This window comes from Mytilus trossulus, chromosome 6 (assembly GCF_036588685.1).
Source record: "Mytilus trossulus isolate FHL-02 chromosome 6, PNRI_Mtr1.1.1.hap1, whole genome shotgun sequence".
Lineage (NCBI taxonomy): Eukaryota > Metazoa > Mollusca > Bivalvia > Mytilida > Mytilidae > Mytilus > Mytilus trossulus.
The window spans coordinates 9,288,537-9,304,801 of NC_086378.1; the positions used below are offsets into that span (position 1 = coordinate 9,288,537).

General features: G+C 29.5%; 1 protein-coding gene across 2 annotated transcripts in view; it reads left to right on the forward strand.

Annotated features, from left to right (window-relative positions):
- Positions 1-16,265, forward strand: part of LOC134720729 (core-binding factor subunit beta-like) — a 39,156-nt gene that overhangs the window by 884 nt on the left and 22,007 nt on the right. The window contains exons 3-5 of one of the 2 annotated variants that reach the window (XM_063583189.1): positions 1,613-1,732; positions 8,070-8,186; positions 11,029-11,148. In XM_063583189.1, coding sequence (XP_063439259.1) covers positions 1,613-1,732; positions 8,070-8,186; positions 11,029-11,148 — 357 coding nt within the window. Of the gene's footprint in view, positions 1-1,612; positions 1,733-8,069; positions 8,187-11,028; positions 11,226-16,265 lie in introns of both variants that reach the window. The other variant, XM_063583190.1, reaches the window with a different exon arrangement.

Consider the following 16,265-nt stretch of genomic DNA (forward strand, 5'->3'; position numbering starts at 1 on the left):
AAAGAAAAGAGGAGAGTCCGAGACAAGACAAAGGAACTTCCTCCATTCTTTAGAATCAGTTAGTCACGAATTTTAAGTGTTTAAAAGACGAACATTTCAATGATATAGATTTATATTAACAAACGTTTTCCCATTGTCTTGCATAGGTACATACATTGGGATCATCATATTTCAATATTTAAATATCAAAGTGAAAAAATAGAGAGAGAAATTTTAAAAGACGCTAATCTCAAAATGGCTTTTTTTTTTTTTTTTTTTCTTTTTTTTTAAGTTTGCAAGGATTACATCGACTTGGGCATTTTTTTTATTTTATAAATATTCATTTAATATTTGTTACCAATGTGAGGGAGTAAACTAACATTAAATCTTTTGGGTGTAATTTGTGCTTAATAAAAAACTTGAGTTAATTAAAATTACATTATAAGGTGAAAACCGGAGTTGAGCACCTTTTTTACCTTTACCATTTGGTAGGCTAGTCGAGCGCACCTATTCTAAATCCTTTATTTAGATGTCTGTTTCTGGAAACGAATTGGTGTATATTTATTATGACGTATATAAATACACTTTACTTTACGTAAATGTGCATGGAGAAACCTCGCACTGCTAAATTTTATTTTGGAGGTCTTGTTTAACGGAATCCATTTTCGGGGTACAATTTATAATTTTGCCATCGTCATCATGCATATATTCTAATGGTTCCGGAAGGTTTAATATGTCTCGTCTTACGCTGAATCTATAGCTACACGTTCAATAGTCAAAATCTACGTAGCACTACGTAGCTGCTACGATACGGAACCCAACCCTGATTAGACTAGCAGGGACTTTAAAATTTCAAATTACGTTTTGGAGATAAAAAAAAAAAGGAACAATTCATGATTATGTAAATGATGTATAAAATTATGAAGTCTCCCTGTACAGTAATGATTTTGCTTCCGTATTGCACCATTACAGCTACAAAAAAAAAATCTTGAGCCCATTTTTTCTAACTCCCCCTTCAAGCTTCTGAATGATAACAAAGAGAATGTTTATTAAATGTTCTTATTAGAAAGAGAGTTATATATGCAATATGTTCATGAGGATAGAAAAATAACTTCTATTTTATGTTCTGTTTTCTCTTGAAGAAAGGAACATAAGAACCTCCATTCCAATATACTATTTCACCTAGCTTCTTCTAGATATTTTTATTTTTTAAAGTTTTTAGTAAGATTACTTATTAACCAAAGTATATCTTATTTCTGAGACTAATGCATTGAATTCAAAGTCATGAAAGTTTTATTCCCAGCTTGTTCTGAATTAAGTATAAAATTAGCACTACATAAAGCAAGTTATTGTACTGTCTAAATATTAAGATGCTGTTTTAAATCTTATGTAAGCAGTCATGAAATAATAATATTAAGAAAAAAAATTCTTTACAAAAATTGTGTTTCAATGGATTTTTATTTTACATGGACAGCTAATCTTCTTTTGTAACCAAAATACTTTTCAATCTTGACCAAACAAATTTAAAATATTTCACAGCATTATACATTAAACTGTTTTACAAATAAAATTCTTGTTTAAATAAATATTTGTATGCTTGTAATTGACTTAATTTTCTTTTCCTTTTTTAAAGGCATTTGTAGCGACAGGGACCAATATACCTCTCCAATTTTCATCTAATGCCTGGTCAGAACGTGAAGAAGACCGATTAACGACACGAGAGTTTGTAGATTTCGACAGAGAACCAGGAAAAGTGAGTGATCGTTGTTGTAAAGTACAAAATGAATGTGATTTATATATTTGAATTGTGTTTTTTACTAAAGTCTGGAAGAAACAGATTAATAATAAGTCACACATACTTCACACAGGAGAGAGGTCTTAAAAGGAAAACTTATATACCATCAGCTGATGTTGAGCTTTCCCTTTTTGAGTCCCTTGTATGTTACACAAGATGAGGTCCCTGATTAACCAGACTGCATGTATTATTTGTTGTATGGATAGGGTCTTTGAATTTACTTACTTCTTAAATATATGTGCTGTTCTGACATTCCATGTCAGCAATTTAAAAAAAAGGATATTTTTCATTTTCATTTATTAAGTAATTGGATACATAGTTTTGATCTTTTTTAAAAGCTAATGCATAGATAAATGATCATACTTTTGATATAAGTCAATGAAATCAATGTTTGTCCTAAATTTTGTTGGAAAATGGCAATGCAAATTTAATGCTATAATTTTTTTTTTAAATTCAAAGATGGATTTTTTTTATCAAGACAAAAGTTTTTTAAAAAGCTTTTATCTATATAATACTTGTAGTTCATTGATGACATTATTAAACTACAGGTCAAGGGGCAATGTCCATTATGGCTGAAAAGAGGTTTTATTTACAGAATTCATATTGATAATTTAAAAAATGTAGTTATTAAACAATAAATATTTATGAAACTAACATATTCACAAAAGTACAATACACAATTGTCTATATGAATATTAAACAAGGAAATACATATTATGAACAGGAGCTTAATAAGTTCTCAACAATTTATGTAAACATGGGGATCAGTAGAGGAGATTTTAAGTTTATGTATTCACAGGGACTCCCAATTTATAAATTGAAGTTGAAATCTTGCAGTTTATACAAAAATACATTTATAAACCTTCTTATAATCAATAATTAGCTTCTATGTTCATTAAGTATTTGATCTTTTTTTAATATATAGGTAAGTCTATTTTTTTAATTTTTTTTATAATATTTTGACAAAATTGTTTAATTTGTAATGTCAGTTTAAAAAATCTCTATATATTTCTAATATTAGAAAGACAGTAAGAGTTCCTTTCACTGACATTTAGTACCAAGTATGCCAGTCAAAAAAATACTTTTTAACTTACAATTTTTCTACAATTTAATAAGTTTACTATTAAAATTATATGATAAACCCATGCTTGAGGTGTGTTCATATATCTGCATTGCAGAATCTAAAGAACTTGCTTAAAGTCCAGTCATTCTTAATTTCTAATTGAGTTGAATGACCATTTAGATTGATTTCCCAAAAAACTTTGTACCTTTATGTGTATTCTGCTCAATAACTAGTACCATTCAATAAGATATTGAAATTCAACGTGTAATTTAGGAGTAGAAATAATTTTTCCTTCACCCCCATGTAAATTTTTAGTACTGCGATGTATACATGACATTCAGCATTTATTTTACTTTGTATTTTTTTATGAGAAAATAACCTTAATTAACAATATCCTCATGTTTTGTTGGCTTTCTAATCAATAAATATGCATCAGTAATGTTTATTTGTGTCATTTGGTTTATTTCCTTTTTTTCTGGCGAAGATTAATAATGTTTATTATAAGAATAATGTGACTACTTGCATGTTTTGGAATTTTCCCGATACTGTATTATCCTTACATAGTAGTGACATCATAGCGCTAAGTATCGGTTCTACGTAATTCTGTAAGAATCAGATGATGATGCTTACAGAATCATCTGTGATTGTTTTAGAATGATATTGAAAAACTAATCAATATGCTGTGGCTTATGGAATCTCGCCAAACCGCAAGACAAATTTAACTGTTATGATAGACTCTATGATTATCTAGTGTAAAGTGCTATGTACAGGGCTAAATGAGGAATTCTATAGAGGATTTTCTAATTAATAAAATCGAGAAAAACAAATGGAAAGATCCTTTTACGAAGAACGATCTGGGAAGTACAACATTAGATTTTCGTCATTTGGCAATTACTAGCCGTGTAAAATAGAAGTGTTTTGTACAGTTTTATTTCGATATGTCAGATTTTAGCTTGAGGCTAATAAAAATGTAGGCAATTACATCTTTTTGTTGACATTAAATGCAATACATCATTGACTTCACACACTGGTGCACATATAAGTAAAAATCAGACATAGGTAGATGGGAAGGTAATTTCCTGGTGAAAATAAAGATTTTAAAATTAAAAAAAATACTGTGATCCTTGTTTGTTCAGGAAGTGATTTTAGAAGTCGTCATAATAATCAATATCAAGTATTGAAAATGAATAAAATAATTCCCACATTTTTCCATGTATTTAAAGAGCATAAATATTTCTAATGGAATTAAAGCCTATTTGAGGTATGAAAGTGAAAAAAATATTTATGTGATATGATATTTTTAGTTGTGATTTCATTATCATAATCTGATGTTATGAAAAACACAATTTTCCATATTACATGTACATAACAGTATGTCAATTTGACCTTGAGTTTTGACAATTGCATTTTGCATTTTGCGTAGTTGAGTTTTATAAATTTTGCACAAACAGTTGGGAATTTTAACTTTTATAATATATAGTGTTGCTGATTATACATTGAAACTTATTATTAATATAAAAACCCTAACTTAAGGAAAGAATAGGCATTAAAAATTTAAATTTCAATCTCGTAGAATTCACTGGTTTTAAACTTTTTAATTAATGCTTATAAACCTCTTTAATAAACACCAAATTTTAATGAATGACCTGAAGTCAAAAAGTTTAAAATGAAAAAAAAAAATAATGCATAAAGTCAGTGAAAAGATTAGACGGATTAAAATGTTTAATACTGTACATTTTCTGTTTCAACATTTAATGGGAGACAACTCTGGCAATACTAATGTCCTTAGATATTTGCAATGCATCGGACGCTTCTTATATTTTATCATATAAAAATAATTTCTGTAAGATATATGTAATCAATTCATTATTATAAAATTCCTATCATAGTTGGTTTTATAATTAAATTCTTTAACTATAACAATGATGAAAATCTCTTTATTTCTATCTATAAGTATTCTTTAAATAGCTTAAGATTACATCATAGTTTATATTGGCAGAAGTCAAAATATTTAAACAGTTTGGCACCAAATCTTTAATGTATTCAGATAAAGGGGTGGTCAGTGATATAATACCTCATTACACCTAATATCTCATCAATGACTCACATGGCCACTGACCCACTAACTTTTACATACCAAAAATCGGAAAACCCCCACCCACACATATACTTTGGCTACACTCCAGTTACCTTTGTATATTTTTGCCTTGACATTTTTCTTTGTAGTGGGTCAGTTTTATTTAGAGATGATAATATAAATTTATTTAAATGAAATTTATCAGTGCTTTTATAACAGTTTTGTTCAAGTGCCTTTAAAAAAAATGAATTATTGATTTTCCTGAATCACCTGGTCAATGGAATATGTTAGTTTAAGTGTGAACACACCTTTTAATGTTCAAGACTTGTGCAAAAGGCGAAAAACTTTAGGAAAAATAGCAAGATAGCAATTAATGTTTGCAGGCCCTCTTAGGAACCCATCCTTACTCTTTATATTTCAAAAATATTATTTATAGAGGTAAAATGGTACAGAGAACGTAACTATTCTTCAATAGAACCTTCCTTGAAAATAAAAAAAAATCAGCAACTGGTTGATTTATCTGTTTAAAAATTGATAAATAAATAATTTTTAAGAAATGAATAGATTTTCAAAAAAAAACGCAAAAAACTAGCAAGTGCAAAAATTCTTGATTTTAATAGTTTCTATTATCTCTGCAAAACCTTAAAGCTAGTTTGAAGTGTTGTTCAAGTTCAGCACAGTACGTGTCATTCAGTTTAATTTCCAGCACTTGTAGGCACAATAAATGAATGCTAAAACTATTAAACAGTTGTAACACATTTAGTGTTATTGGCAGTAAAATACAAAAATGTGTGTCTTGGAATTAGTCATTATAGTTAAGGATGGTCATTTGACTCAGTGCTCCAACAATCCCCCATACTTTAGTTACAAGATGCTTATCTCTCAATACCTGTGTAATGCAAGTGCACATGGTAACATCTGCAGAGCCTGTTGCATTCTGAGCAATTGGAAAATTCATCAAAAAGTGAATAATAATAATGATTATAAACATTAATATTTATAGGTTTTTTATATGTAATAGTTCACTAAAAATAGAAAACACAATCAACAAATACCACATGTTGTTGTGAAAAAATATTTATTTTTTACGGAGGTTTACCTTTTGTGGTATTCAGATTCACCTTTAAGTTTGTTTGTACTTAAATAACTTTTCCTTGTTTATCAATTTTCAGATTTGTTTCTTTAGTTTTTGAAGCAATATATATATTGATCCTTGTTGTCAATTAAACTATTCATTTGCTTCTAAGCAAGCGTTTAAATAGTATAAAACTAGACCAATGATTTGTAATAATGCTCTTTCAAGGATTCAAAAAGGATGTGAAAAAAATGTAATTTATGATAAATTATAATATTTAATGCCTGTCCGAATTATCATATAAAAAGATGAAATATTTTATTTATTTAATATGCTGACATTTTAGCTGTAAGCAAACTATTATTACTTTCAGAATAAGATTAAAATTTGACAGCACTATGGATGGTAAAGAATTTCGTCTTGTTCAAGGATTTTAAGATTTGAAAGTTTTGTCCAATCCATTTATGAATCAATTTAAATACGATATTGTAACATAGACTTTATGTTGATGTCAAAAACTGTTTTTTATTATCTAATGATACTACAGTACAATGTATTAGTTTTGTTTTGGTATTTTGGGATTGTTTGCATTGGGTGTGATGAGATGAAAATTTAGATAAACACGTATTAGTTTCATTTTCGACAGTATTTTTTATGATACAGTAGGTAAGCCTAATGACAGAGGTGTAAATTCTATTTTGACGGGGAATCAAGTCACCTGTTTGTCATTCACAACACACATATTATACATCACGATGTAAAACATATTCTGTCTCTGACATCACAAACAATATGATACACAGTAAATGTTACGTCACACCTGAGAATGTCACTGATAATTGATATTTATAGGAAGTGGGTGCATAATAGTATTACGTCACTGCAACTTGTTTACATAGCTTCATTTATCATTTGTTACTATATTTTCACATTTTTAGGTTGATTTAATTCCTCTCCCCTTTGCCAGATTTTTATAGACTGCCAAAGTTTTACTACTAGTTTCAGAAATAATTTCATTAACAAATGAAATGATACCTATAATTTAAACGAAAAAACATGTAGCACAGACTATGACACTGTAATACAAGCTTAATAGTTAATTGGAACAAAGTACAATTATCAATGGGTGTTATTAGTTTTGCTCATTGTTGAAGGCTGTATGTTGACCTATAATTGATAACCTTCTACATTCTGATAGAAAGTTGTTTCAATGCCAATCTATTATCATACTATTATCCCCTTATTTTATATAAAAGTATGTTTAGAAAAAAATGTTAATAGTTTTTGCTTGATATGTGTATAGTCCACCAAAATTTGAGCAATATCAGACTGAAATTCAAGCTTTATGGACAAATACACCTTATCGCTATTTAGTCCATTCCGGGAAAAACAGTCATTTATACAACTTCCTGTTTAGGTCACCGGCCGAAAAATGGAGGTCATCAGTAGTGAGCTGAGGGAGAAAAAACTTTAGAAAGTGATCATCAAGAAACTTTGATATAATAAGATCCATTTTTTTCGAAATTAAAATTGAAGTAAAAAAATATTTTGTTTGAAGTATTTACGGTAGTTTAAACAGGTCTTATGCATGGTGAATTGTTTAAAACAGGGTCCCAGATAGCTTCAACTGGATGAAAAAGTTGTGTAATTTTAGAACTTATCCAGAATGGAAAAAATTGTGATTAGGTGTATTAAGACCTTTTTATCCCCAACCAGGTAATTACCATTCAGTAAAGAAAATCTCTGTTTCCAGGAGGAGTTTTCAGCAAGATAAAAAATTGTCAAATAATTAAATAGTTCAATGGTCTTCTACCTACTTTGTATTTAAAGACTATTACATGTCGATTGTTTGTCCTAATCTGGTGTTTCTAATTACATGTACCAAAAACAGAACCAAGAATTCATTTGATCCCTTTCTTTAAGAATATTTGGTTAAAAGGGATACTCATTATGTTCTGTTAGACATTGCAATTAGTCTTTTAGGATAAAACAATTCTGTGAAGTTCCAGCAGACAACATCCAGTTATGATCGGTAGAATGTACTAAGATGAAATTTTTATCATTATATTATCTATTTCAGGTACATTTAAAATCACAGTTCATATTAAACGGAGTATGTGTAATATTTAGAGCAGCATTAGATTTAATACGATTAGATGGTGTAGGCAGTTTAGATTACGACTCAGATAGAGCCGAGGTAAGTCAAGTGCATGATGGGTAAAGGATTTTCTTCATTTGGTCTTATTTGCCATTGCTTGATGGCTTGCTGACAATATAGCATACATCTTTTAGCTGTGCTTGTCTTAAGATTTAAGGAAACAACAGAAATTGTAATTTTAAAGTTTAAAAGGTTATAGTTCAAATGATTGATATGTTTATATATAAATCAAGGATAAGAGAGGGACTTGAGGTCTGAGACAAGACACAGTCATGGAATGGTGGGTCTCATTGGGGGTCTAAGCGTAACACTGGATTGCCGATTTTTGATAAGCGTGACACTTGAAAGTCAAATTATTGTGCCATGAAAATGGGAAATGAAGTCTAGCGAGACGCGGGAAATTACAAAAAAAATGAGAATTGCTTACTTACATAGTGTAAGCAGGAAACATGAATCTGACAAAAGAGTAAACGGGATTAGGGATCGGAACCCCCCAATGAGACCCCCTGGAAAGAACCTTTCTTTTGCCTCCTTCTCCCCTGTTCCTGTTTTTTAGATTGAAAATGATGAAAAAAAGTTGTAGTGTCATAAAGACTTAATTGTAGATCTCACATTTTCATTGAAAAGAATATGCACTTTACTTTGTATATATATACCGGTAACCAAACATGATCAAACATCCTTTAAACAAACCTGAAACTGAAAAAAAAGGAATCAGCTGTTTTCTGCAATTTTTGTTGTTTAAAATTTGTTGTAGGACCATCATTTATGTTGATAACTCGTGAGAAACATTTTTGAAATGATAATAAGGGGTATTAACAAATACATCTCCATTGTGTATAGTGAGGAATATTCATATTCAAAAATACAATACAAAAAATTATAATATCTGACTGGATGATGGTAAAACTCCCTGGGGAACAATTGTAAAAGGAAATATTTTGAAATAAAAATTGAAAAAAGTTGATATGAAAGATGAAATTAAAACATCAAAGTTGTCTTAATTAAAATTGATGTAACGGTTCTATGAAATGAAAATGTCAACTCTATGAAAGCCAATGTTTGAACTATGATAATACCACAGAGCATATGGCGCAAGAACAGATTAAAATGCACCCTATCATAATTTTGTTTGCACTTGCAATGTGATTCACTGTGATTAAAACACTTATTTTCCTTTTATTTGGTTTCTAAATGACCATGTTGGGACTGTTTTATGAAGAAAATTGTTGGCAAACACTGGATTTTGTAATATTGTTTAATTAAGATGCAAGGTGGCAAATAAAAGGAAAACACAAGATTGAAACATCTTTGCAGTTTTATGGAGATTTTGACAAAGAAATTTGTCACTTTTGTGCAAAGATTAGAAATTTTGGATGTTATTAATATTGTCTGTGGTAAAGGGGACTATTTAATATCATATGATTTATGTATTAAGGTCTTCTTTTCTGCAATGTCTAACATGCATTTCCTGTATGCAAACTGCAAAGTTGCATCATATGAGATTGCCTTTCTCTTTAATTGTGCTTGGAGGAAACTACAATGATTTAATATTTTCTGACAGGTTTATTATCTGAAATTGAAAAAAAATGTCCCTATTGTTTTAACATCTGCAGCATATTTCAAAATTCCATTTTTCAGAAATTTCTCCAACAATACATTTTCAAATTTGTGTTTTAGGCCATATTAGAAGTGGGTATTTTACAAGGGTTATGGACTCTTTACATAATAGTAAAGCACATTTTTCCATATCTAGAAACCATGCCATATGCTGAAATCTGTCTTTTCTTCAACATTATCATTTGTTGTGGTTTTTTGTGCCATTATGTAATGACTCTGCAATCATGGTATTGCATCTTGAGATTTGAGATATGAATGAGCTAGTCACCAGCCTCCCAAGTTTGTGTTGTCCCTGAAAGCTAAAGATAACCACAAACATCTCCCTGTTCCATCTGCTATAGGCCAGGCCTTTGCTATCTATAGACAAGAAAACAATGCAAACAAAGACTAAAATGCAGATTGCAAACCTGAAAAAAATTGCAGTGATCCATTCTAAAATATCACATGTGTTTCTTAAATCATCCAGCATCAGATTCATTATGTCAAATGTTTCATAATTTTAGCTGCTGCATCTGAGTAAAATTAAAGTTTCCACAGGACAATGGGAACAAAAAAGACAAAGAAAAAATCAATATCTGATAGTCAGTGAAGGAAATGTCAGCTGCCTGTATCCCATTTTGTTATTTTATTGCACTATATCTTGTAATAATAGCCCAGAACTACCATATGCAGTATGGATGCAAAAAGCCTGCAGGAGAAGTTAAAAGACAAAAAACTAACTTCAAACTAATTAAAATTTCATTTTCTTTGATGTTTTGAATTAGCAACACATTTCATAAAGCAGCTGATTGAATTTTTTAGCCATATTTTATCCCATTGTTTTGAAATTTTCAAGGATTGCATCTTAAAATGCATATGCCGCAGTCATGTTTTTGGATGCAGATGATGCATTTTAGTGCTGCCCGGCACATGTCCAGCAAGTGCTTACATAATAGAATGAAAATATTACCATTTATAAGCTCCAGGTGACACATAGGGTCTGCAGAAGTTGAAGTTTTAACGTTTGAATCATTCTCAATAAAAAAGTTATTTGGATATGTTAAACCAAATCATGTGTGAGAGCCATTACTCTTCAGACAAAAAGTTAACAAACTAATGCCATTGCATATTAAATGATCTGAAATAAAGCTTTTTAAGGGAGGACATATGCTCTATGTAAATTCAACTTGAAAAAAAATGAATAACAGTATCTAGTTTGAATTAAATTATAAAAAAGTCCTGTGATTTAAATTTTAATTCTAGAATTACCTCCCCTTTTCAGGCGGAAGATGCAATGCTCAGAGAACAAGTAGACCAATATAACAGAAGAATACGAGACTTTGAAATACGACAACAACAATATCGTGATCAACAAGATCGAAGAGCAGAACAAGAGGCAGAGGTAGTTGAAGCCTTGTTGTGCTTTTCTGAAGAACGGAAGTCATAGCCATGTTGTATACAATGTTGTGTGTGATAGGTGTATGTGATCTTCATTTGCTCATTCGCATGAAAACTTGCCTCATGCTAAAATTCTTCATTATCAATTTTTGAATGTATTTTACATTTCATTTGTTTATATATTATGAAAATTTTTCCTTATTAAGTTAAATCTTTTATATATTTTATTTACAATTTTTGCTTTTCTATATATATATATATATCTTGATTTCAAAGAAATGATTAGGTAATACCCTTTTTTATCAGTATACACTTGTTTATTTATCAATTAAAACTTAGCTTGAAAATTTTGAAATAAGTCTTTTAATTTGGTTAGTATTGGAAAATAATCTTTTGGAAGTCTGATAGATTGTAGGACTTTAAGTTTAACACAGGCTTTACAATAAAAACACTTTTATCTGTTTGAAATTTTCAAGTTTTGAACGAAAGAAGAAGCGCTGTTTTTGCAAATTTTCAGATTACTGTGTCCGTTAGGGTAACTTTATACAATTTATCAATTCATTTTCTAATTGAATTTAAAACTGTTTCTATTAAAAGTCCTACACATGCTTGCAAAATTAAGTCTTTCAGACAGAATTACTACAGTTATTTTACATTTGTCCCTTCTTTCTGAGTGTAACTTTTCTGACCTTAAAAAATCATGATATTCAAATCTTTCTTCCTATATATATGTGTTGTCTACTGTTGTATTCTCCAAGTTGATTGAATATTGTTAAGTCTATAATTCTGAACAAAAAATAATCTATTTCTGTGATGTTGTAGAGATCTCGTCTTTAATGCATGTTATTACTTTGAGAGTATATAGATATTGTTTTATCATCATTGTACATACAAGCATTTTATCGTAATCATCCTAAATATTGTTATTGTATGTTTGTTGACAATAATTTATGATTCTCTAGTCAATTTTTATATATTTATATTATGTGTACATAGAAGCCACTAAAGATGCCTTACCAAAATGTATATGCAATGCAGTTCCGATGCAATTTGATGTACCGTATATAGATTTGTAGATTTTTTTCCAAACATAGAAGGCTGTGATCGCAATGATCATGACCGTAAAGTCTTCAATCTGATTTGCCTGTTTTAATGGTCAAATCTGTTGTCTTTGACCATGATGATCTGAGTTTTGCTAGTTATGTTTTACATGAACAAAGTCATTTGACAATATTGCCAGATTTATTTGCAGTCCGTATTTATTCTGTAAATGAGACGTCTGAAAAGCAGTAGACCTGTTTTTAGTCGCATAATTGCATCTTATGTAGAATTTAAGTCAAACAGTTTGGCTTTTTTCCTTGAAGAATATTCCTGATAGAAAAATCAATATTTTCTTCTAATAAATTTAGAGTTACCTCCCATGTTGAACAATAAAATTCCCATTGAAAGATAAACTGTCACTATTGTTTTGTTTTATGTTTCATATTTTATAATGACAAGGTTGTACACAAATTATGTTTTAATGTTAAATAAAAACTGTTGAACTCTTTATTTTCTTCTTTGTTTTATTCTATCTTGTTTTTTTTTGTTTTTCAGTGCATGCATCTTGTAAGTGGTCCACACTTTTCTTTGTTCAAGCTTTCAGTTCTTTTGTTGTGGTCCCTATTACAGACAGGGGCACATGACCAGTTTTATTGTCTCATTTTGCAGCACCTGCATTCAAAAGATTGAAATATTTATTATTTCACATTTCTATTTATGCATTCATATTTCAATTTTATTTCAAGTAAGGCAAATAGGTCATTATAATAAGTGATTTAACAATGGAATTTTCAATATTTTTTCTTAAGCATAAAAGTGAACTTTTGGAAATTTTCATCAACATGTTGAAATTCAATTTTTTATTGGTACATTAAGATAATAAATCTTACAACATTATGTATTCTTGAGCAATAGAAATTATTATTTTATTTTCTCCTCGTATCAATTAAATATGACCATCTGTGTTTTTTATATCATACATCAAAATATTTTAGACATTTACTATGTAAAGTAAGGGTTTCTGGTTGAATTATTCCCCTTGATTTAGACTAACAACAGATATGGAAATAAATGGTCGTTGGCAGACTATTGTTATTTTAAGTGCTATATCAGTTTAACAATAAACTAGATTTTTTTTTAAACAAATTAAGAACTTTTGAAAGGTAAAAATACATCTTTAAAGTATTTTGCACTAAAATTAAATGATACATAAATATCTCCAAAAAGTCGTAAATCAATTGCTGCATTGGTAAATGAAGTAAACTTTGTGATGTTTTTGTTCACACATCTTTACAATGTAAGTCACGGAAGAATATAAATCCATATTCAGCGGTAATAGATTATATAATTTTCATAAGACCGGTTGTAAAAAGTTGAAATTTAGGGTATTTAAAATGTTAAATCTTTCAAATGATATGCAAATGAGTATTGGTCTGACTTCAACAACAGGTTTGTTAACGTTTGCATATTGCTAAGAGGCAAGCAATTGCTTTATATTGTGTTTGCTTTGAGAGAGGAAGTTGTGCATTTATTTATTACTGACAAATTAAGCAGAAAGATGAATTATTAAAAACCCAGACAAACTTTCTTGCTTTTCTAAAATTTACTTAACTAGATGTCAAGGTGTGTTTGCTTTTTTTTTAACTTTAAGTGAGAAACATGTTAAGCAAGAGGTTTTTATCAAAAAAATAATTAAATCCCTCTTTACGGATGTTATACATTATTCAATTAGGACAGTTAATGACATATCTGATATCATCTGTAAAAGAACATTTAAGAAAACCGAAATCATTTTAACCTGGGCATCTATAGGTACGTCCATCATTGCTCCTTTATTCTTAGAATGGTATAATGTATTTTTTATGTTACCGATACTATAATTATGCTGCCCTTGTTAATAGAGATCACATTCAAGAGTCAAATTAATTCCTTTATTGGACAACAAGATTTATTTATTGAATTCCATAACAATGAAAAACAGACATGAGCTCATTTAAAACTTTAATGGGAGTCTTTTTGATGTCCAGTAAATTAGAATACTTAAATGGCCAACAGATTAATAAAAATGTTTTTCGCCTGTCCTTAATCAGGAACCTCTGGTCTTTGTTAATCTTGTGTGTTTTTTTAATATATGTTTTGGAGTTTAGTGTGATGTTGATTTTAACTGAATTAGTTCACATTTTTGTTAAGGGGCCAGCTGAGGCCTGCCTCAAGGTGTGTAATTTACCTGCTGTGTTGAAGACCCATTGGTGGCTTTCAGATGTTTTCTGCTCTTTGGTTAGGTTGCTGTTTCTCTTACACATTCCCCATTTCAATTCTCAATTTTATTGTTTAAGCAAACATAGATCTGATATAATTTAAGCATAAATTTCGTATGACATTTAAGGTACATACTATTTCTACATCATAAGCTTAAAATAAAACCAACTAAAAAGACTCCTCCCATATGTACATCACCAGAAGGTCTTTAGCAATTACATAAATTATACATTACATAATATTACTAAGGCTAAATTAAATTTTCTGACAGCGTTAAATAGACCTCAAATCATTCTCATACATGTAGTTCCACATTGTCTAGTAATGTACTATGTTATTGGTCAAGGAATATTGGCTTTGGTTAATTGCTGGTTTTCTTTATTTTGTATAAAAACTGAGTTCTGGATTTATTTCTGTTAAAAAAAATACCTGAAATATCTTTGATTTAAAATTTGTCGGTAATTTTACTAGTTGTATTAGTTTTTGAAAAAAGGAATTTGCAATACAGGCAAAGCTGCTATCCAATGTACTTAGAGCTTCATAATATTAAATCTATTTTCAACTAAAACCAGAAGTGTGTCACATGTTATTAAACCAGTTTTTTTTGGTAATTTGACTTTTTGAATTGAAGACCAGTTATATGTTAAATCTAAGTAAAAGAAATTCACCAGCAACAAGCTTCTTAGCCTAAGTTCTGTTAATATATTGACCTTTCAAATGCTATAACAGATCTAGGAAAAGTTCTTCCTGAACTGATCTTTTACAATAATTACAAGACAGTTAGATCTATAACAAACCTGGGAGTCTGTAGTTTATAATGCACAATGTTTGGCTTTAAATGTACATTTTTAGCTGTATATAGTTTGCATGAAGATACTTTAGATTAATTTAAAAAGATAAAATAGATTCAAAGGTAGGCTTAAAGTTATTTGTGTTCAAATACTTCAAGTAAATGTTTATTTGTTGAATACCTTTTAATTAATCAATGAAGTAAACCTTATGTTTTATAAACACTAAAATTTGCATGGAGAATGAAGATAACTTGATTTCTTTAAAATCAAATATCAAAAAATATTTATCAAATCTATTTTGAACTTGAATGTAAAAAAGAGCTTCTTCCTGTGTATTCCACCTCACCAAATTCTTTATTAATATATCCGCTTGTCTCCTAACACAGGTGAGTTCATCCACACAAACCAGAGGTGCCAAAATGATTGCCGACCCTCCAGTTAGAAAGTAAGAAATTGTTTGTCTGCTTAGTAATGCATTGTGATGTTCAGCCATAATGTGAAAAACAATTACTTCCCTTGAACATACTCTTATGCTTGGAGTTTTGCTGCTCATTACAAATGTTTATATTACCTTCGTTAAATACTCAAACTGCTTTGCTATTTTTAAAGAAAATGTAATGTTGTTTTAAAACTTGCATAAAGGTTAAGTTGCCAATTAAAGTAACTTCAAAAGGTTATTTTGACACTAAATTTTCCAAGCTCCATGTATATGTTTAAGGCTGATTTATTGTTGAGTTATAGGGCTACATCACAGTTCATTGGTTAATTGTAGTGACTTTGGTTTGTGGGCATGGACTCGTTGTGTTTTACAATGCTTTACTTTCATTTTGCATTATTGTTTTATTTGTATATATTGCTATATTGCTACTTCCAGGGAATATTTTGTCAATTATATTAAGCTCCCCTTGACTAAGGTCATATGAGCTATTGTTGAAGCTTTGCATTGACATTTGACTGTTGTCATAGGTCTAAAATTAAACACTTGACCAATTTTAACTAGAACTGATCTGTATCAAATGTACCTTCTTAC